The sequence below is a fragment of the Lycorma delicatula genome, chromosome 6, assembly GCF_047948215.1.
Source record: "Lycorma delicatula isolate Av1 chromosome 6, ASM4794821v1, whole genome shotgun sequence".
NCBI classification, from domain to species: Eukaryota; Metazoa; Arthropoda; class Insecta; order Hemiptera; family Fulgoridae; genus Lycorma; species Lycorma delicatula.
Window position 1 is genome coordinate 23,964,252 of NC_134460.1, and position 23,338 is coordinate 23,987,589.

General features: G+C 30.9%; 1 protein-coding gene across 2 annotated transcripts in view; it reads left to right on the top strand.

The window, feature by feature from the left end:
* Positions 1-23,338, top strand: part of LOC142326739 (nucleolar protein 11) — a 44,539-nt gene that overhangs the window by 12,572 nt on the left and 8,629 nt on the right. For both annotated transcript variants that reach the window (XM_075369410.1, XM_075369409.1), the window contains exons 3-6: positions 3,206-3,451; positions 6,238-6,418; positions 8,560-8,745; positions 21,248-21,638. In XM_075369410.1, coding sequence (XP_075225525.1) covers positions 3,206-3,451; positions 6,238-6,418; positions 8,560-8,745; positions 21,248-21,638 — 1,004 coding nt within the window. The remainder of the gene's footprint in view (positions 1-3,205; positions 3,452-6,237; positions 6,419-8,559; positions 8,746-21,247; positions 21,639-23,338) is intronic.

Consider the following 23,338-nt stretch of genomic DNA (forward strand, 5'->3'; position numbering starts at 1 on the left):
GTTATCGAATGCCTTTTCTAGGTCTATAAACGCCAAGTATGTTGGTTTGTTTTTCTTTAATCTTCCTTCTACTATTAATCTGAGGCCTAAAATTGCTTCCCGTGTCCCTATACTTTTCCTGAAACCAAATTGGTCTTCTCCTAACACTTCCTCCACTCTCCTCTCAATTCTTCTGTATAGAATTCTAGTTAAGATTTTTGATGCATGACTAGTTAAACTAATTGTTCTGTATTCTTCACATTTATCTGCCCCTGATTTCTTTGGTATCATTACTATAACACTTTTTTTGAAGTCTGACGGAAATTCCCCTTTTTCATAAATATTACACACCAGTTTGTATAATCTATCAATCGCCTCCTCCCCTGCACTGCGCAGTAATTCTACAGGTATTCCGTCTATTCCAGGAGCCTTTCTGCCATTTAAATCTTTTAATGCTCTCTTAAATTCAGATCTCAGTATTGTTTCTCCCATTTCATCCTCCTCAACTTCCTCTTCTTCCTCTATAAAACCATTTTCTAATTCATTTCCTCCGTATAACTCTTCAATATATTCCACCCATCTATCGACTTTACCTTTCGTATTATATATAGGTGTACCATCTTTGTTTAACACATTATTAGATTTTAATTTATGTACCCCAAAATTTTCTTTAACTTTCCTGTATGCTCCGTCTATTTTACCAATGTTCATTTCTCTTTCCACTTCTGAACACTTTTCTTTAATCCACTCTTCTTTCGCCAGTTTGCACTTCCTGTTTATAGCATTTCTTAATTGCCGATAGTTCCTTTTACTTTCTTCATCACTAGCATTCTTATATTTTCTACGTTCATCCATCAGCTGCAATATATCGTCTGAAACCCAAGGTTTTCTACCAGTTCTCTTTATTCCGCCTAAGTTCGCTTCTGCTGATTTAAGAATTTCCTTTTTAACATTCTCCCATTCTTCTTCTACATTTTCTATCTTATCTTTTTTACTCAGACCTCTAGCGATGTCCTCCTCAAAAATCTTCTTTACCTCCTCTTCCTCAAGCTTCTCTAAATTCCACCGATTCATCTGACACCTTTTCTTCAGGTTTTTAAACCCCAATCTACATTTCATTATCACCAAATTATGGTCGCTATCAATGTCTGCTCCAGGGTAAGTTTTGCAGTCAACGAGTTGATTTCTAAATCTTTGCTTAACCATGATATAATCTATCTGATACCTTGCAGTATCGCCTGGCTTTTTCCAAGTGTATATTCTTCTATTATGATTTTTAAATTGGGTGTTGGGAATTACTAAATTATACTTCGTGCAAAACTCTATAAGTCGGTCCCCTCTTTGATTCCTTTTGCCCAGCCCGTATTCACCCACTATATTTCCTTCTTCATTTTACTTTCTTCATTACATTCTTATATATTTTACGTTCATCCATCCGCTGGAATATATCGTCTGAAATCCAAGGTTTTCTACCAGTTCTCTTTGTTCTGCAATGTTAAAAAGGAAGAATTTCCTTTTTAACATTCTTCCATTCTTCTTCTACATTTTCTACCTTTTCTTTTTTACTCAGACCTCTTGCGATGTCCTCCAAAAAAATCATCTTTACCTCCTCTTCCTCAAGCTTCTCTAAATTCCACCGATCCATCTAACATCTTTTCTTCAGGTTTTTAAACCCCAATCTACATTTCTTTATCACTAAATTATGGTCACTATCAATGTCTGCTCCAGGGTAAGCTTTGCAGTCGACGAGTTGACTTTTAAATCTTTTCTTAACCATGATATAATGTATCTTGCATTATCAGCTGGCTTTTTCCATGTATATATTCTTCTATTATGATTTTTAACATGGGTGTTGGCAATTACTAAATTATACGTCGTGCAAAACTCTTGGTCCCCTCTTTCATTCCTTTTGCCCAGCCCGTATTCACCCACTATATTTCCTTCCTTGCCTTTTCCAATGCTTGCATTCCAATCTCCAACTATTATTAAATTTTCATCTCCTTTTACGTGTTTAATTGCTTCATCAATCTCTTCGTATACACATTCTACCTCATCATCATCATGGGCGCTTGTAGGCATATAGACGTTAACAATCGTTGTCGGTTTAGGTTTTGAATTTATCCTTATTACAATACCTCTATCGCTACGCGTCTTGAAATACTCCACTCTCCTCCCTATTTTCTTGTTCATCACGAAACCTACTCCTGCCTGCCCATTATTTGACGCTGAGTTAATTACTCTAAAGTCACCCGACCAAAAGTCGCCTTCCTCTTCCCACCGAACCTCACTAATTCCTACTATATCAACGTTTACCCTATCCATTTCCCTTTTTAAATTCTCTAGCCTACCAACCTTTTTTAAGCTTCTAACATTCCACGCTCCTACTCGTAGAATGTTATTTTTTAATTTTCTGGTGACCCCTTCCTTAGTAGTCCCCACCCGGAGATCCGAACGGGGGACTATTTTACCTCCGGAATATTTTACCAAGGAAGGCGCCTCCATTATTGTATATGTGAAAATGCAGAGCCACATTTTCTTGGAAAAAAAGCAGCTGTAGTTTTCCATTGCTTTCAGCTGCGCAGTACTCAGAGGACTGAGTGATGTTGATACGGCCGTTTAAGTCGTCCTGACTCACGCCCCTAACAACTACTGAAAGAGCTGCTGCCCTCTTTCAGGAATCATTCCTTAGTCTGGCTCTCAACAGATACCTCTCCGATATGGTTGCACCTTCGGTCCAGCTACTCTGTAGAGGGATAAATATATTTTTGAAAGCCAAATTAGATTGTAAATTATTATTAAATTTTGTTTTTCTAAATGACTTTACTGTTCATCTTGTGGCCGTTTAAATCTAGTAACCAAAGGGACAGCCTCACTCATCACATCCCAAGATCAGCTCTGGTCTGCTAACATCAATAAAATCCACTTGAATTTTGTTTAAATCTGATATGAGCACAATCATTATACTTTGTCTACAGACTGTACAGCTTAAGTGAGGTATGCATTGCAATGACTGGCTCATTGTAATATTGTAGTGCTGTCCAGTAATTATGTACACTGTTGTTTTTTCTTCTACATTTACCTGTAAGGCGTTGCTTCTGCTGTCTAATGAGGAGTAGTCCTTTGTAAAAGATAATGTGACTACAGGATTCTTTTAAAAATTTTATATGTGTATGTTTAGAAATCTGCATAAATTTATATTTTTGAATGTTTGGGGATTTTTTTCTAGTTTAAGACTAACATCCACTGTATTTTATCAAACGGAGAAAGAAATCTTCCACTGGTTATTGTATTTAAGAATGGTTGTGTATTACCTTTAACTCCTACATCACTTCACAACAGGAAGAATATTGAAGCAATTTCTGATAATGTGGCTATTTTTGATGATAAAAGTGGTGTAATTATTGAAGATGTACATTTACTTGAGTTGGATGGAAATGCTGTTGTTGCTTTCATTATTTCTGATAGTTCAGATGTACGTATTATGTTTTATTACTTCTAGTATATTTTTACTGAAACATTTTCTTTATAATTTTATTTTTTTCAGATATTCTTAAAAAAATGTTATTGTTACATTTAAGAAACGAACATTTCTATTTTATTTTATCAGTAAAAATTATTAGTGTTCTTATTTATGTGTATTAATTTTATTCAAAATAAACAAATAATGGGTGAGCATTTTAAATAGCTTTTTCCTTCTCCAAATGTTCTCCATAAATTGGATATATTTTATTATTTTCTAAAAAATTGTAACCTTTTTAAAAAATTGATTCCTTTTTACTTTATATATTTTTATTCCATCCGGATCTTTTAGAAATATTTTTTACCTTTTTAAATAAAACAATTTTATTTTGATCTTAAAAATCATTTTTATTTTATAAATATTACTCATAACTTTCCACGTTCATAGCATTTTCACTGTAGACTTCACATGCTAGTAATAAATATTTCAGAAATGGAAAACACTACATTTCTTATTTGGTGGAGTGTTTGTCTTAATTATTTTAAATGTACAGAACAGTTATCATGGAAACAAACTACAGTTTTCTGTAAAGGCATCTTTATTTTATCCTTATTCTTATTGTTTTATCAACATGGAATCAGAAAAATGGCAATTATCCCCACCTGTGAGAAATATGCAGAAATTCTATCTTGTTATGATAAATTCTATAGAAAAAATCAGATTAATTTTATCTTATAATAATAAACCATATTGTATTTACAATCAAACCATATTGTTTTGCTTCTAATTATTTTAATAAAGTGCTAATTTTGTATTGTTAAAATTATGCCTGTGTACACCCTATGTATGCTTACATATCCTTCAGAGTTCTTCAAAGTCAGAACAAAAACAACAGACAATAATTGTTTTTATATAGACAACATAATACTTTGGTGTACAAGAAAGGGCCTTATTATACTTCTGTTGCCATTTTAATACATTACCAACTCATTAAAAAAGGTTTGTTGTTCAAAACTTATTTGTCAATAAGTCTTTACAAACTAAAAAAAAGATTTGTCCTTTCTGAATTTTTTTTTTTTTTTTGTAAGATATACTAATAATAAGTACCCAGATGTTTTTCAAATAATATTTAAAATATTATGTTTTTATTTTATTTTAGTGTTTTCATGTACTATATTTTTCTTCATATATATTCACACATTCTACAAGTCCATGGATTCATAAAAGTGTCAGTTGTTTGCCAGTAGAGAAGAATATCATAGCCTGTGTTTGAAATCATAGTACTGAAATAGAAATATTTTAGTTGCTTTTTATTTTACTAATGTGGCTGTGACACTACCATTTTGTCTTCTGAATCATCCCTTTACATTTGTCCCTCTTTAAATTGCCGGTATTTTCCTCATATTTAATACTTTTTTTTAGTTTGATCATGATTTATTTATTCTAGCAAGTTATTCAAAGTAATTATGTGTTTATATTTATAGTATGGATCATCAGCCCAAAGGCTGGTGGAAATCCTTTATAATCTTCAGATTAGATTTTATACAAAATTACTACTAGAGAGGTATCTATTGCCAAGAGTATTGAGAAATGTCCAATTTCATTTCTTCCTTACATACATACTTCATCAATTAATGTCTTATGTATTGATAGATATGTACATTACATAATTAAGTTACCTTCATTTTGGTTTAACTAACAAATATTATTCAGTCATGATTGTGGCTGAAGGATTATCACTATTATTTGTAATTTATCATTTATTGTAATATTCACTGAATTACCTTATTCTCCTATCTAAAAATTTTATTTTCCTAATTTTTCTTCATATCCATAACACACTCACTCTTCCTGCTTGTCTTATTGACAGTTGTCAATTAATTATGTTTTTGCTTGATTTTTTGAAAATTCTTTTTTTTTTATATAAAAATTTACTTTCAGAATGGAAAGTAAATTTTTATATAAAAAATAGTTTGTTTTTTATTTATTTCTCTAGCCTATACACAACACATGTTTAATGTACAGCTGGAAATGACTAGCCTATGTTTTCTGTATTTGTCTGAGACACAGAAGTTACTAAATAGATCCTCCATTCAGTTTTAAGAGTATGAACTCTTTTTTGCTGTACTCTTGTCTTTGGTACAGGCTTGTCCTGTTTATCTGTTATATAATATTAACAGGTACGATAAGATTATATATTTGATATAATTCTGACAGTTAAATCATTAAACCCATTCTATTTTCTAGCAGTTTTTTTCTACCATTAGTCCTACATTAAATACTTTCCTCTTTATCTTTTATTATGTTTATCTTAATTTTTGTATTAGCCCTGTGGTTTATTGTCAGGTTTCTAATGTGTAGTTTTTTGTAACTGGAATTATATTCTACTGATTTAATAATCTTTTTTTCAGATTATTCTTTTTAAATATATTTTATTTTCTCAAATATTTGAGAGATTATATTTGTTTATAATTTATTTTTAATCCTCATGCTTTTTTACAATCAATGTCTTTTTAAATATTTTAACTTTCATATTGGTTCACAGCTGAGGTATTTGATTGGTCTTTTGATCTTTTTCACAGTTTCAATACTGAATTAAATTTTTTGTAAAAAATACATATAACTCGTGATAAGTTCAATTAACATTTATTGCATATATTTTAATGCAAATAAATCACAGAATTTTATACTTCGTAGTCAAAAACCATTTTCACATACGTCAGTATAAATTTAAATTTAAAGGAATAATATACACAAAAAGTGGTTTTACAATTAATCAGTTTTTTATTTTATTTCAGAATGAATTGATGTGTCATTTAATGCCATTACAGTCCAATTTATTTACATCTGTTCGGTGCAGTTTTAAATATCGGCAATATCCTTCTGATATGCATCCAGCAGACTCAGAAACTAATAATAATAAAAAATTGATTGGTTATGCATTCATTAATGGGGATACCTTAAAACTCCTAACGTTGTGTAAGTTTTAATTTTCAATAAAAATTTTTTTCAAGGCAAATATTTAGTTTAATTTGTTATTTAGGGTGTTAATTTTTTAATAAAAAAGGTTTATTTCAAAATTTTACTTGTTTATATTAAAAATAAATTTCAATTTCTTTGGTTTATTATGATAATCATATGATTTCAAGTTAAGATTTTGTGGTAGGTTAAGTTATTCAGTATTCATTAGGTTATCAGCTGTTTATTTATTACTAATTACTAGGAAAGGAACAATGGCCAAAATTTGGAAAATATTACTTACCAAAGCCGTTTCAAATTCTGTTTTCTTACCATGAAATATTTTACTAAAGTTTATTGTCAACATGATGTTTTGTAATCTAATAGTGTTCAACAGTGATTGGATAAGAGACTATAGTCATTCCTGAAAATGGCATACCTATTCTAAGGGACAATGAGCAGTCCCGGTAATGTATACTAGAATAATAGGGGGTTGAATTCATTTTCTGTTGTACTTCTCACTGTACCATATCATCTATGATAATTTAATCATTGAAATGCAGGTGATTTTATTCAGTCTTATAAATGTTACCTTCAATGTATTCACTAGAAAAATTGCCTGTATGATATATACATCATTATTCTTTGGGAAAACAACTGTAAGAAGCATCCCTGTTCCTTATGTGTGTCACATATCATTGAGAGACTGAGACAGATAATAAAAAAAAAAAAGATAAAGCATTTAGGTTTTATTGATAAATCTACTACTTTCATGAAATATACGTTAATAGTTATGCAATAATTACACGTTCATGAAATATTGTTTAATCTTCTTTATACCATTTGATTTGTGACAAATAAATCAGATTGCTTCTCCCTGTATGGATCACAGCTCACATTCAAAATTTCAAAAAAAAATATTTCTTAAAGTAAATGGTCTGTTTTTATTATTTCTTCTTCTGAAACATACTTCCCCAGCCAGTAAATCCTGAAAAATTATTTAAATTAAGAGAAGGGCTGGACACCTTCTAAATATCTTAAGTTAGAAGATAATTTAGGTTGCAATTGCTGTCCATGTGTAGGTGGACCACGTTTTTTAAAATCCAGGCTGTGTGTTTAAATACAAACAAAGTGCAAATGAAAATAGTGTTCTAATTTGATTTAGTTCCTGGGTTTAGATCTTGGCCAAGTAACATGGAATTACGAAAATAATTTTTAAATTGTTTTTCCGATGTCTCATACGGAGTTGAAACTTGGATGTGTAAAGCATTAATCATAAATATGCTGGAAGTTTTTGAATTATGCAGTTACAAATCACAAGACTTTTAAGAAGAGTGAGTAATACAACATTTTATACTTTCAATAAAGGAAGCTTGAATATCTCACTCGTTTAATGAAAGCTGATAAATACTGGCTTACAATCATTTGGATTTAATGAAAGCTGATAAATACTCATTATTCTAGAAAAAAATCACACTTCGTTGAAGGAAGATAAAATCACTGAGAAATTTGACTGCAATCCATATTTTTATCATTTGAGTATTAAGAGAAAGACTAGAAGATAATATATGTGAAATTTCATGAAAAGGTAATAAGGCTCATAGTTTTGGGGAATCACTTCATTATCTATATGTTTTTTAAATTACTTACATAAAAAGGTAGATTTTATTGCTCTGCCAAACATAAAATTTATAATATACCTTTTAAGTGTAATTTGTTGTAACAGCTCTATTTTTGTTTTTTACTACTCTTATCATGGAAATGAAAAAAAAATGACATGGATCTTCAAGAATAAAATTATTTAAAATTAACTGTTGTGAATTTCCACTTTGAAGTTAAATGTATTGTTTGTTACTGATATGAAGTTATAACATTGTTCTTATGTTTTTGTCAGAGTAAGCTGAAGATGTTACAAGCACAGAGCTACTAATTTTTATTTTATTTTTACAATCTTGGATGACATGCTATATACCAATTTAAGGAAGTTGGTTGAGATTATAGATAAAAAATTGTTATCCTTGCTAGGAATTTAACCTGACTAGCTGATGTAGAAATAAGCAATCTAACCATTTTATCAACTGGTCAGCTTTATAATGCCATATTTGAGTCTTATTGTATGTATATAGATGATACCTGTGTAGTTTTATTTTTTTCTTGTTTAGGGTCAGATGGAAGTTTATATTGTTTAGAGTTATACTTATCAACCGTACAAGATATGAATAGTGAATTTCCAGGTCAAGAAATAATGAAAATATCAATAATTAATTGTGGATTAAAGGTGGCAATATTACCTCTTGATAATATTGGTTGCCATATTGCTGTCTATGGTTCTGATCCGAGTGAGGAAGGTAAAATAGTATTTATTAATTCTTAAAGTTAATTGAATTAGTGTGTCAGGGGGTTAAAGTAATTACATTTTTTTCCCCATTTTCATATCTGTGTTAAATAATTTATAATATTTATTATATTTTAAACTTTAGTTATTTTATATACTGTATACTGAAACATTAAGAATGTAAAACCATTTGTATTTAAAAAAGATCAGTTACAATAGTATGTAATTATTTACAAGTATAAATATCTGTAGTAATTATTGAATAATTGCTGGAGGTAGTACATTTGTGGCCAATAGTGGAAGAAGAATGTCTACACTTGTTATTTTTTGTAATTCTTTAGCCAGTCAGTCATTACACCAATCATATGTGTAACGTTTTACTAGCCGGCCCTTTCAATACTGACATCAAAAATTAATCTCCATATTTTGTATCTAACATAATAAACATATATTATTTACTTAGATTACATATATTATTATATTATATTTACATATATTATTTACTTATATTATTTACTTATTTACAAGTAATCTTCATAATACGTGTATTGTGTCATCCCATGCTGTTATTGTTTTCTTTTTTTAAATATACCTCTTAATTCTATTTGTTTGATAATAGTATTATTCATTAATTACCTTTAGACTAAAAATAAATATTATTCTCCTGTAATCAGAACGATTTTTTACAGTTCACTTTCAATCTACTGAGTTTATCTACCGTATTGCTGTATTACATTCTTCATCATAAATTTTTCCAGCTCATGCGGAATTGATAATTTTTGATAAAATTTCCAGTTTGCTATGTTCCGCACATACTTCACCAATTTTTTCTCATTCACTTTCACATTTACATTATCCATCCATCTTCATAATCTTCCCTTTCCTTTCTTACCCTTTCAAACAAGCTGATTCATTCTTCTATCTTCATGCCTCTCATCCTTTAACATTATGATATCATTGTAGTCTTCTTTCTTGGATATATTTTCACTTTAACACTTCCTCTTCTTTTATTTTATTTACTTTATTGTTTTTATAGTATATATTACACTGCATATGCTGCCGTAAATAATACCAAGTCATGGTTAGATTTTGTAATTATCATCATATACTTGATTAAATACAGCAGAACACATAAACATTAAAATATTGATGTTGTATATCAACATTACATAAAAAAGAGGAAAGATAACAAAAAACATACATTTATCTCATCCAAAGTACCACATTTGTAATAGTGTCGAGGCACTAAAAAATCTGTTAAGGCTATGAAAAGCACTTATAAAAAAAAAGAAGCAAATTTCTAAATTTCATCATTGATCAATGACAGCTGAGAATAATTTTTTTTATTACACAATTTCATATCAGTATAAGTTATTGTTTATTTATACAGGACTAATATATAAATTGAATGTACAAATAGTCTATATTTCTTGCTTCATAATTATGGAAAAACTTTAATAGATTGCTTTCAATGATTTTATCATGAGTGGTGCACAATAACTTAATATCATGAGGATAGCTTTTGTTTATTTTTTTCAGTAGACTTACTAAGAAGAATTTTAGACTAATATGTCCCCTATTTTCACATTCATTGCATAAAATGGCTTGGTATTGTTGAAATATTCAATTTTTTAAATAGTGGCCTACAAATAATAATGGGCAGGCAGGAGTAGGGTTCATAATGAACAAGAAGATAGGGAAGAGAGTAGAGTATTTCAAAACGCATAGTGATAGAATCGTTGTAATAAGGATAAAATCAAAACCTAAACCGACGATTGTTAACGTCGTCTATATGCCTACAAGCGCCCATGATGATGATGAGGTAGAGTATGTATACGAAGAGATTGATGAAGCAATTAAACACGTAAAAGGAGATGAAAATTTAATAATAGTTGGAGATTGGAATGCAAGCATTGGAAAAGGCAAGGAAGGAAATATAGTGGGTGAATACGGGCTGGGCAAAAGGAATGAAAGAGGGGACCGACCGACTTATAGAGTTTTGCACAAAGTATAATTTATTAATTGCCAACACCTAATTTAAAAATCATAATAGAAGAATATACACTTGGAAAAAGCCAGGCGATACTGTAAGGTATCAGATAGATTATATCATGTTTAAGCAAAGATTTAGAAATCAACTCGTTGACTGCAAAACTTACCCTGGAGCAGACATTGATAGCGACCATAATTTGGTGATAATAAAATGTAGATTGGGGTTTAAAAACCTGAAGAAAAGGTGTCAGATGAATCTGTGGAATTTAGAGAAGCTTGAGGAAGAGGAGGTAAAGAAGATTTTTGAGGAGGACATCGCAAGAGGTCTGAGTAAAAAAGATAAGGTAGAAAATGTAGAAGAAGAATGGGAGAATGTTAAAAAGGAAATTCTTAAATCAGCAGAAGCAAACTTAGGCGGAATAAAGAGAACTAGTAGAAACCCTTGGGTTTCAGACGATATAGTGCAGCTGATGGATGAACGTAGAAAATATAAGAATGCTAGTAATGAAGAAAGTAAAAGGAACTATCGGCAATTAAGAAATGCTATAAACAGGAAGTGCAAACTGGCGAAAGAAGAGTGGATTAAAGAAAAGTGTTCAGAAGTGGAAAGAGAAATAAACATTGGTAAAATAGACAGAGCATACAGGAAAGTTAAGGAAAATTTTGGGGTACATAAATTAAAATCTAATTATGTGTTAAACAAAGATGGTACACCATCTTTGTTTAACAAAGGTAAAGTCGAAAGGTAATCTTTACGAAAGGTAAAGTCGATAGAAGGGTGGAATATATTGAAGAGTTATACGGAGGAAATGAATTAGAAAATGGTGTTATAGAGGAAGAAGAGGAAGTTGAGAAGGTTGAAATGGGAGAAACAATACTGAGATCTGAATTTAAGAGAGCACTAAAAGATTTAAATGGCAGAAAGGCTCCTGGAATAGACGGAATACCTGTAGAATTACTGCGCAGTGCAGGTGAAGAAGCGATTGATAGATTATACAAACTGGTGTGTAATATTTATGAAAAGGGGAATTTCCGTCAGACTTCAAAAAAAGTGTTATAGTCATGATACCAAAGAAAGCAGGGGCAGATAAATGTGAAGAATACAGAACAATTAGTTTAACTAGTAATGCATCAAAAATCTTAACTAGAATTCTATACAGAAGAATTGAGAGGAGAGTGGAAGAAGTGTTAGGAGAAGATCAATTTGGTTTCAGGAAAAGTATAGGGATAAGGGAAGCAATTTTAGGCCTCAGATTAATAGTAGAAGGAAGATTAAAGAAAAACATACCAACATACTTGGCGTTTATAGACCTAGAAAAGGCATTCGATAACGTAGACTGGAATAAAATGTTCAGCATTTAAAAAAAGTTAGGGTTCAAATACAGAAATAAAAGAACAATTGCTAACATGTACAGGAACCAAACAGCAACAGTAATAATTGAAGAACATAAGAAAGAAGCCGTAATAAGAAAGGGAGTCCGACAAGGATGTTCCATATCTCCGTTACTTTTTAATCTTTACATGGATCTAGCAGTTAATGATGTTAAAGAACAATTTAGAGTCGGAGTAACAGTTCAAGGTGAAAAGATAAAGATGCTATGATTTGCTGATGATATAGTAATTCTAGCCGAGAATAAAAAGGATTTAGAAGAAACAATGAACAGCATAGATGAAGTCCTACGCAAGAACTATCGCATGAAAATAAACAAGAAGAAAACAAAAGTAATGAAATGTAGTAGAAATAACAAAGATGGACCGCTGAATGTAAAAATAGAAGGAGAAAAGATTATGGAGGTAGAAGAATTTTGTTATTTGGGAAGTAGAATTACTAAAGATGGATGAAGCAGGAGCGATATAAAATGCCGAATAGCACAAGCGAAACGAACCTCCAGTAAGAAATATAATTTGTTTACATCAAAAATTAATTTAAATGTCAGGAAAAGATTTTTGAAAGTATATGTTAGGAGTGTCGCTTTATATGGAAATGAAACTTGGACAATCTGAGTATCTGAGGAGACAAGATTAGAAGCTTTTGAAATGTGGTGCTATAGGAGAATGTTAAAAATCAGATGGGTGGATAAAGTGACAAATGAAGAGGTATTGCAACAAATAGATGAAGAAAGAAGCATTTGGACTTATAGGCCACATACTAAGGCATCCTGGAATAGTCGCTTTAATATTGGAAGGACAGGTAGAAGGAAAAAATTGTGTAGGCAGGCCACATTTGGAATATGTAAAACAAATTGTTAGGGATGTAGGATGTAGAGGGTATACTGAAATGAAACGACTAGCACTAGATAGGGAATCTTGGAGAGCTGCAACAAACCAGTCAAATGACTGAAGACAAAAAAAAAAAAAAGATAACAGTTCTTATAGATGAACCACAGCTTAGAAACAGGATTATACACACTCATTCAAGGAAAATAAATTTAACTAGAAAATAAATCACAAATGAAAGAAATGTGATTAAAAATACTGACCTTATCTGTAAACAGAGACAAAAGAATGCCACCTATGGCATTTACATATTTATTAGTAACTAGTGCTCATCTAAATCTAAGGAACCACTTGTTTTATTCATATGATTCTTTCAAACCCACCACATATAGCCCACAAACTTACTATAAACACACTACTGTTTGCGGATTATACATCCACTGCAATTACATAATATACATTTACTGGTTTAAAAAACAATTTTTTCTTACTCTTTCTCAACTGGAGATTTGGTTTAAATGTAAAAATTTTATTACTAAATGAAAACAAAATAAATATAATGTTACTTACAAGCTGCAAAGTCACAAAAAAAATCTAATTGAAAATCCTTACAGCAGCAACTTAATCGACTGATACAAATATTTTTCTAGATTTAAAAATAGATTAAATTTAAATGAAAATTCTACATGATGCTCATTGTATATGATTGATCATTTGAACAGTATATTTTAATTATGTCCTTATGTTGTATATTTTTATTATGCCCTAAATATCTTGGCAAATTTCAGTTCACTTGAGATGTACAGAATAGTGTATTTTGGTCATACATAATCTAGTATTGGCTCATGATCTGGGAAATTCAACTGATCTAGAGAAAATACATAAAATCCAGAACCACAGTATTAGACTAAGAACAAATCATCAAAGGGCATTTTATTCCAGTCTACGTTATCGAATGCCTTTTCTAGGTCTATAAACGCCAAGTATGTTGGTTTGTTTTTCTTTAATCTTCCTTCTACTATTAATCTGAGGCCTAAAATTGCTTCCCTTGTCCCTATACCTTTACTGAAACCAAATTGGTCTTCTCCTAACACTTCTTCCACTCTCCTCTCAATTCTTCTGTATAGAATTCTAGTTAAGATTTTTGATGCATGACTAGTTAAACTAATTGTTCTGTATTCTTCACATTTATCTGCCCCTGCTTTCTTTGGTATCATGACTATAACACTTTTTTTGAAGTCTGATGGAAATTCCCCTTTTTCATAAATATTACACACCATTTTGTATAATCTATCAATCGCTTCCTCACCTGCACTGCGCAGTAATTCTACAGGTATTCCGTCTATTCCAGGAGCCTTTCTGCCATTTAAATCTTTTAATGCTCTCTTAAATTCAGATCTCAGTATTGTTTCTCCCATTTCGTCCTCCTCAACTTCCTCTTCTTCCTCTATAATACCATTTTCTAATTCATTTCCTCCGTATAACTCTTCAATATATTCCACCCATCTATCGACTTTACCTTTCGTATTATATATTGGTGTACCATCTTTGTTTAACACATTATTAGATTTTAATTTATGTACCCCAAAATTTTCCTTAACTTTCCTGTATGCTCCGTCTATTTTACCAATGTTCATTTCTCTTTCCACTTCTGAACACTTTTCTTTAATCCACTCTTCTTTCGCCAGTTTGCACTTCCTGTTTACAGCAGTGTTATCAAATAATCTTAAAATTCTTATTTTCTCTGCAATCTTCCAAATAAGTTACTGCAATTGACGACTTTTTCTTTTAACTTTTATATTATGAAATGCCTTCTCAATATACAAATGTATGAAGATATCTTTTTTTTTTAGTAGACCTACTGAGAAGAATCCTAGATTAATGTGTCTCCTATTTTCACAGTCATTCCACAAAACTGAACAGATTTTATTCTGTACACCTAATCTTACTTATTGTTTTTATATAAGCTATATCATTGAGTATTTTCACTGAAAAAGTAGTCAGACTAAGCAAACTATGCAGAAGTTCTTGTAAGCTACTACTGCTTTCTTTAACACAAAAATCATTCATCCTTTTAATCTCAGGGCTCTTCTCCGATCACATGTGTTCTGTTTACTAATTTATGAAGCCTTTTCAATCTTACTTTACTAGTGATATGAAGTGCTTATAATTTTTTTTTGCAAGTCGAATTAATCTTTAAAGCATTAATTGCTTACTGTTATGCAATTATATCTTCTCAGCATTACTATAACGACATAACAGCAATAAAATCACTTAACGTGCTAATCTAAACAGTGCGATTCTATTTTTCTTTACATAAATTACATCTTTGCATACTATATCTGATGTTAGTGTTGTCTGAAATCCTGAAGGAGGCATCCCTCTAACACATTTGTTTGTCATTGGGTTGATTCGTCCACAATGTAATTATAATTCAAATGTAAAATACTTACCCTAGGAGGCAACCCTGAAATCATTAGCAGATCAAACAAGGATAAAGAATTACAGTTTGTTTGGCAAGTAGTGGCGTATGAGCTGCGTGAACTCTTAGTTTTCTTGATCCAGCAACAGAGAGATTTTCAGTCTGCAGATAGAAATACAGAGAGCAAACAGTCATCTACAATTGTAGTTAAGAGCACTTTGTTTTTTTTTTGTCTTTTTCAAGTTCCTTATCTCCCTAATACATTACACTTCAGTAGCTAATCATAAATCTACTTTTGTAAAATAAAGCTTTTATATTTTTATTTCTAAGAATCATTGTCGCATGTCCAGTGTACACAATTAACAACACTATATGCAAATCAAACATATTAAGCAAAACATGTGCTATAAATCATCTCATAAATCTTAGCTCATTTGATACCAACATAATTTAATTTGTTAGTAAAACAATAACAGAAAAGAAATCATTATGAAATATGATCGTGATGCTAATAGTAATATAAAAAATTAACTTATTAAAAAACCAGTGACTTACTGTAATTCCAAAATTAATCCCAGTATAATATTACACCATTTCCAAATTGGTTTCTTAAATAATTTTTACTACGCTTACTAAATTAACGCATTACCTAACACACAACATATTTCTTTCCAAGTTAAACTACTTCTTCAACTCCACTCAGTATGTCCTCCTCTTTGTCATCACTGTTGTCCATGGAACTGTAGAACTGAAATCAATTTCATGTAATTTTACAATAAAATTCTTGGAAGTTTTGTTTAACATTGGTTCAAGTTTTAAATAATTTATCTCACAATTTTCTACAGTTTTGCAAACTGCCTTCCAGAAGTTTACATTTATTTCTCTAAATTTCTCTTTTGTCAATTATATTGTATATTCTAAATTGAATGTTACATTTTGAGCAATGTAATCTTTAACATATGCCTAGACATTCTCAATAGCATTTAAGTTGGGATGATAAGGTGTAATCTGACAACAGTATGTCCTTTTTAGCAAACAAAGAATCTATTTTGTCTGTTTTAAATCACGGTTTATGTATTTTATCACATACGTAATTCAGGATTTATTTAAATATTGTGGTACAATGTGTTGTCCACGACTGTTATGAGATTTTGGTAGCAATTGAGACACATTCCATTTCTGAAAATTATTCAAATTCTTATCGACATGGTAATCACCCATTTTTTAACCCAACTTAAATATTAGAAGAACATTTTTGATAATGCTGTTTTCTCATCCTGCATTAACTATTATTGCTCGACTCCCTTTAGACATAGGAGTTTTCAGCCCTTCTGAAGAACCATCGGTCTGTTCTTAACCCTTTGTTTGGGAAAATCTGTATAGGTTTCATGTACATTTATAATTGGATGATTTTCTTCTCTGTACCGCATTACGGAGCACAGATAATGCAACCTTTTATCTTATGTATCATCATTTTTGATCAAAATTTTCCTGTTGTTTTCAGTTTTTTTCCACCGGAAGCCTAAATTTTTCATGACTATGAAGATCCCAAATGCCCTTTTCAAAAATTATTTACTCTTTTACTAATCACAAAAGTTTTCTCAGTGGGATGTTCTCCTTGCCGTAAGTAAAACTCATTCATCATCTTCTGAATTACACCTTTGTTGAAATTTTTCAGGTCAGTTTTCAACTTCTTTCCTGACTGTTTTTTAATGAAGAGTACTAAACTCACTTCCACTAGTTATGTGTTGTTCTTGCTTTAAAATGGACTGAAGGAATCTTATGAATACACCAATCACTTTACAAACACAAGTCTGAATTTGTTTTAAATCTTTTTCTGTCCTTCTTTGGCTTCTTTGTTCATAAAATTATAAATATTTAGAATAACTGCTCGAATCTGACTTTTAATAATCATCTTTCCCCCAATTTTACCGAATTTTGCCAACATTATGGATTTATGTTTAGGCTAAAATAAATTAAATTTACAAACAATTCATATAAAGTAACTAAAAAATAACCTTTCTTTAATGATACTAACAATATTAATAAAGATATTAAAAAATAACAGCTGCAAACAAAGATTGATTATGTAAGTATTAAATCCAGTTATTGGTTATAAAAAACGTATACAATGTTTATATACAAGTATGTAAACATGATGTTTATATATTGAGTGTTGATGTTTTACACTCAGAGTTCTGATATCAACTGACAGGTTGTTTACCCCCAACCATAAACTATTGCTGTGATGCTATGGCACATCCAAGTTCTATCCACCACCACTGAACAAACAACTGTACTTTGTTGACAACTTATTGTTAGTGTAAAACTTATATGTTGCATTTTTCTACTGCTCTCTGAACCAAAGAAAAAATATGCATTGAAATATATACAGAATGAACCAAAAGATACATAATCCTAAATTCGAAAACATATTGCAGAGGGAAATTTAGTTTTTTTTTCTGGCGGGAATGTGTGTTCGCAACAGGTAACCTTGTGGTAGAAGAGTAAAACACAATAACCAAGCAGTTTCGCTCCTTTTGATGACAGTGGTGTGTAAGCTTTGAGCGGACAAGCATGCGTTTCACCCTGGCTCAATGTGAGTTCATTGTTTAAAGTTACTTTAAATCGCAGTCATTCTTAAAATGTTAGGAAGACTTTAGGGTAGCTTTTCCTGAATTTCAGGTGCCTAACAAATCAACGATTTTATTATAGTTACTTGTTTTAGAGAAACCAGTAATGTGGATGAATGTAAACAGTCTGGCCGACCTACAATTTTAAGTGACGCGTCGTTGGAAAGTATCTGTGTACTCTTGCTATTTCACCAAGAAAGTCAAACAAAAACTTTGTTAACAAATCAGAATTTCTTATGAGAGTGTCTTACGAAGCTGAAACTCCATTTGTATCGCATTCACATCCATGAGCTTTGAGAACCTGAAAAGAGAAAAAACTACATTTCTGTCAATGGTTTTTGTGTTTTATTTGCATCAATGTTTGGGTGTTGGATTATGTTTTCTACTCTGATGAAGTATGGTTTCACCTATGTTAGAATACATAAACAGTTAGAATGACAGATGCTAGAGTTCAGAAAACCCTCACATTTTTCATGAGACCTCGTTACATTTACAGAAGATTGGAGTTTGGTATGGGATTTCATGGAAAAAAATTGTTGGTCCAATATTTTTCACGGAAACAATAACAACTGAACGTTACCAGGACATCTTGTAATTAAAGGCTGATGAATGAGACTGCTGGCTGCAGCAAGACAGTGCAACAGCTCACACAAGAAATAGTACAAAGATAATGTGGTGCAATTTTTTTTTGAGAACATCATTTCTCATGGACTGGCCGCCTATATCATCAGATTTAACTCTCAGTTTTTTTTCTTTGGGTCATCTGAAGGATAATGTCTATAAGAATAACCCTCACATAATCGAACAACTCAAACATAACATTGAAGACGATATACGCTACATAAGTGCAACAACCATCCAAAAAGTAGCAAATAACATGAAAAAATATATTGAAGCATGTATAGCAGCAGATGGAGGACAATTCCAGCATCTATTGTCATAAAAATAGTGAAATATACTTTATGTTTACCTAGAAAATACAGTAGAGGATATTATGTTAATAAAGATTTTAAAAAAATGTTAATTATTGGGTTTGCGTATCTTTTGGTTCATTCTTTATTCTTTTATTGTAGCCATTGATTTAGCATTTGGCTATTTCGCAGATGTTTGTGTTACTTTAATTACATGAAGTATGCAGTGAATTTTTTATATACATGTTTTTTTAAATATAATTTATGCTACGCTCATTTAACCACAATCAAAATGCCAATTCTAGCATGTAATGGAAGTTTACTCAACTGTTGCGTAATTTAAGTGAACTAATTTATTAAATATGTTATTGGACATTGGCATTTGATCCTTTTTCACACCCTTCAGTTTCTAAGATGGTACAGTAATTCTAATTTTGTTAGTATAGTTAGTTGATACACACTAGTTCATTTTGCCCTGCTCTGAAAATGTGTTAGTACTGGTGAACTATTATGAAGTATGGAATGAACTATTATGTAGTATAAGATAATGTTCAGTCTTCAATAACGTTGCATTATTTCACAGTATTGTATATATCGCACTTTGGACTTATTAATTTTCAATATTATAGAAAACGATTTTTTAATAACTAAACACATTTCTCAATACTACCTACAGCAAACAGCATTTTTTTAACACAAAATTAGAATTCCTAAACTGAAATCAAGCTTGTTAGAATAGTTATGGCACTTAGAAGACAATTAAATTCATAAATATGAAATTGTTTAAAAACTTCTATGAAAATCGTAAATTGTTATATTTGGAAATTCAGGATTACATGGTTAACTTTTATGAAGTACAGTTCACACATTAAAGAATCATTAGTAGAAGAAAAACAATTTGTAGAAAATTGAATATTCATTATACCAAGCAAAATTTATCCAAGAATGTACAGAAATGTAAAAATTGGTCTTTTCCAGAAATGTGCATTAAGGAAGATAATATTCATTCATTTCCAATAAAAAAAAATCATCAGACTGCTGACTTTAAGAAGTTAGTTGAGTTTTGAAGCCAGAGAATCAGAAAATAGAATTTAATTTTAACCATGAAACGCTCATAAAATTTTAAGTAGAATGGAATTTAAATTGAAAGTCAAAGTCAACAGAAAAACTTTGATCAAAATACATGATATACATTTTAAACGAATCACATATTTGAACAAAATTCATGAGTTAAGGTAGGCGCTTAATCATATATTTGACGAGTCTTACATTTATTCAATACATGTGAAAATTCAATTTTGATGGAAGAAAGTGCTCCATATCAGAAAAAAAAACATCCTACTCCAAATTTGAATAGAAAAAGGCATTGCTGGTATGGCTACGAGAAAGGAATATTCCATGCTATGAAATTATGCTAAAATCTGAACTTACGAAAATGAAAAAGTCATGGTATAAGGAATATTATTTTGATCAAATATTGGAATGTGAAGGTCATAAAATAATGAAACTGCCTCCTTACCACCCTGAGATAAACTAAATTAAATTAATTTGGACAAAAATAAAAAATGGTATTGCTACACATAATATAAGAATGAGATCAATAGAGTGAAAGAAATGTTTGAGCAAAGATTTGAATATCAGATTTTAGAAAAAAAGTGCCGTGATCAAGTTTTAAAGATAGAAAAATGAGTATTACAAGGTCAACAGGACCTATGGGCAAGCAATCTAAGGGTGAAATTAAAAAATCAGATGAAATAGATTGGATTGAACCTTTAAAATAAATTATTTATACATTTAATTTCAAGTTGTTTTACATATACACTCGGTTATTATATGTAGGATAAATATTTATATGAAATAAAATGTTACTTTTATTATCTTTTATACAAATAAATTAAATACACAAAACAAATTAAAAATTAATAAACAAGTAAAATAAAAATTAACTGATATAAAATTTAAAAACGACCACAGAAAGAGAAGGCCATTTGTCAGGAGACAGGTTTCTGCTGAAAACCTCCTGAAACTCAAATGCACCCACACACTGAAGGAAGCACATGTACATTTTCCTCACTCTGGTGCTGTAACATCCCTCGCTTAAAATACCCTTTCAACCTGCATCAAAACTACTCTTACACAGCTTAGATTTGCTTTACTCCCTATAATGTTTCAGGTGTTGTAAGAGATACTTTTTAAGGGCTTTCCCAGGATTCAAAGTATTATATTTATTGTGAGAGAATTGTATATTATCATTGTTGTCAAACATCATATATCTCTATCAATGTCTTTAGGGTAATTGTTGAAAATTATAAATAAAAATATTATTTTTGTCACTTACAGGTGCATTATTGGCCATTGTTAACATTAAGCACAGACTGGTACAGTGTAAATATGATTTGAAATTGTACTGTACATCTCCTAGATTGTGGTCTGGTGGATCAACTGACTTATTATTAATTATCGGGCGACATTTAGCTGTTGCACATTACCGACTTGTCAAACAGAAGCTGGCAGCTTTGGTTGGCACACAGACTGATAATATTTTAGCAAGCAGTGCTGTTTTATCTGTGAACTGGCAAGATCAATTACATTCATCTAGTAATAGCAGTATGTTAACGAATAATGATGAGACTGATAGTATAGACACTGTGGTGGAGTTTAGTAAATTAAATATTAATGCAGTTAAAGAAAATATTTGTCAGCTTTTAAATGAAGGACTATCAGAGACTGGGTAAGTATATTTTTGAAGTTGTACTAAAATTTGTCAAAATACTTTTGTTCCTGAAGGCAGATGGAGTGTGGATACATAATAAGCATGTAATTCATTTTTCTATCATTGCCCCACTAACTGAACCTCACATCTTTATCATCTGTGAAAATATTCTTTTTGAGTAATCAATAAGTTGTTTATAAAAATTCATTTCATCTCATAAACTTATAAACTGTGAACAGACCTTGTGCATTTTTGTTAAACTGTTTCACTCTGAAGTAATTGTATGCTTTTCCACATTCCCACAGCTCTTGTTTATTTCATCCTCTATTACTGTATCTTCTTTTTTTTTTTGTTAATGCTGTGTCCTTTTCTTTCTTTCTTTCTTTTTACTGTTTAGCCTCTGGTAACTACCGTTTAGATAATACTTCAGAGGATGAATGAGGATGATATGTATGAGTGTGAATGAAGTGTAGTCTTGTACATTCTCAGTTCGACCATACCTGAGATGTGTGGTTAATTGAAACCCAACCACCAAAGAACACCAGTATCCACGATCTAGTATTCAAGTCCGCGAAAAAATAGCTGGCTTTACTAGGACTTGAACGCTGGAACTCTCGACTTCCAAATCAGCTGATTTGGGAAGACGCGTTCACCACTAGACCAACCCGGTGGGTTAATGCTGTGTCCTACCCCAATATATCTTCACATATTTTATCCAGCTTTCCCATCAGTAATCTCTAATAATTCTGTTTCTTAATTTTTCTCATCTACTTAGAAATTTCATTTTCATATCTCTATTTTGTAACTTACCATCCATAGCTTCATTGCATAATCAAAATCAGAAAGAATACATTTTGTAAAAGGTAAAATCACAATTTTTAGCTAACTTCTCATTCCCCACCAGCTTTCTTACAGTTTGATAACAGTTCCTGCATTCCCTTTTTCACTTTTCCATCATGTGCCAGTACATTTAACACATTAACTGTTGTGGGGGTCACCAGTAGCCAGATTTGTGTTATTGCATTAGGCCACAGGAGTCAGTCATGACCAGCAAATTATACCTAACTTCAAATTTCCATACTACATCGCTGGGCACATATTCTTTGTATTTTACTATTTTTGACGACCGACATGGCCATTTGTATAATACAACTTAATTTTCAATTCTTATTTCTTCACAACTATTGAGAGGTCCACAATTTGGGAAGTAAAAACAAAGTGTAATGATACTTAATAGAACATTAAAAAATACATAAAGAAATAATGTTTTTTTTAAATATAACAAGTAATATAAGTCAAGAGTCAGGTTAGAAAAAATTACACGTTCAAGATCAGTAGCAATTTTCTTTATTGAAACATGGCATACAATAATGAGACTGAGAGTGGCATTCAGCGCAAAATGTTAGGACTTTTATGGCTTTGTTTTTAGCATGTTTCCTGTCATGTCATCACATTCATCTTGTAGCAACCTTGGCATCACTTTCTTGTTTTCCTAACTGTACCTTCTTTGTGTTTTGGTTCATGTTTCATTCATCTAGGTTTCAAAGTCAAAACATTTTCCTGATGATTAGTTTCATCATAGAGATAATGAATTATTGCTTTCCTGAACTGAACCACAGGCAATTTTTTTCTAGTCGTTAGACTAGAAAGATTCTAGACTGTGAAGAAGCCATTGCATTTACGATGGCAGTGTTTGATAGCAGTTCAATGCCTAATTT